General features: G+C 32.9%; 1 protein-coding gene across 1 annotated transcript in view; it reads left to right on the top strand.

The window, feature by feature from the left end:
* The window catches only part of LOC117100783 (degenerin unc-8-like), a 6,526-nt gene extending 5,375 nt beyond the window's left edge, over positions 1–1,151 (top strand). The window contains exons 2-4 of the mRNA XM_033240600.1: positions 280–386; positions 718–881; positions 1,134–1,151. Coding sequence (XP_033096491.1) covers positions 280–386; positions 718–881; positions 1,134–1,151 — 289 coding nt within the window. The remainder of the gene's footprint in view (positions 1–279; positions 387–717; positions 882–1,133) is intronic.
* The last annotated feature ends 239 nt before the right edge of the window (positions 1,152–1,390 follow it).

Consider the following 1,390-nt stretch of genomic DNA (forward strand, 5'->3'; position numbering starts at 1 on the left):
AATGTAGGCCGCTATTCTTCCCGGCAGCATATGATTTTGATAAGAGAGTAAAATGCTTCTTTAATTCTTAGAGAAATCATAGCCGCCTAGACCGTCAAGGTAAAGAAAGACTCAAAACCTGCCTTCTCAGCTCATATGTACTGCCCTTCAAGCCATTAGTCCTTGACGACCATTTGCTCTCCACCCCACCACCTCCCTACCTCTTGCAAAAATCCTAGGGGTTAGATGATCCGTACAATATTTGAAAAAATAATTAACTCATTTATGGACTTTTTTTAGAGATTTTCTCCAGTTTCAAAATTTGCAATATGGAAATTGTTACACATTTAACCACGGCACAAACGGAGATGTTCTGCGAGAAACGAGCCAAACTGGTGAACAATCTGGTAAGAGAGAATAAACGTTCTGCTTATTTTAACCTAGGTCACTGATTCCTGTCTACGTAATTAATCGTAATAGAAATAACAAAATCATAGTAATACTGTAATTAATAATATAATAATGCCTAATATTTATTTAGTAATAATAATAATGATAATAATATTCATGCCTAATATTAATATTTATAATTATAATATTCATAATAGGCCTGATAGTAAAATTAAGCGTAATAACAATAATAATATTAATAATAATAATAATAATAACAATGAGAAAAATAAGACTAATAATCAGAATAATAATAACTAGTAACAATAATTTTTTAACTGATTTAAGGATTACGATTAACATTGTTGATTGAGCAGCCGGAGTATGTTGGCCTGTTGTCACATGACGTCGGTGTACGTGTGTCGGTGCATCCCCCCAGCATTGCTCCACACCCAGAAGACACTGGTATTTCTGCAGAGACAGGAACCTCAACTTCAATCGGTTTGCGACAGGTCAGTTTATTTAGGAATAGTCCGGGGGCTCCGAAAATCCCCCTGCTTTATACCTGTCATTATTTTTTCAGTTACCTATATGTATAAGCTTGAAGAAACACTTTGTTAATCAAGCGATTTTTGGTTGCTAGTGCATGTAAACCATCATCAAAGATGGGTACCTTTTTTTGTTCAATATTAGGATTGATATGGGGTGGGATAACATTTTTGCCCACAACTTTTAATTAACTGAATATATTTTCTTGTTTTTAGCATCAAATTGTAGAATAATACATTTCCTATCATTTGGTATATAGGAAAATATAATTACGTCGTTAATTATGTCACAAGAGGTCAAAAGGTCAGCTTCCAATGATGCCCATCGAATTTCACCCAAATTATATATTAAAACTTGTGATAATAGTTTTTCTTTCCCGTTAAAACTGAATTAACATGAATGAAAGTTAGTTGAAGTAAAACATATAAAAAAATACATATATACATAAAATTGGGACATCTTAGCTTCAACA

This window comes from Anneissia japonica, unplaced genomic scaffold, assembly GCF_011630105.1.
Source record: "Anneissia japonica isolate Jap-2015-1 unplaced genomic scaffold, ASM1163010v1 scaffold670_len1213532_cov191, whole genome shotgun sequence".
NCBI lineage: Eukaryota > Metazoa > Echinodermata > Crinoidea > Comatulida > Comatulidae > Anneissia > Anneissia japonica.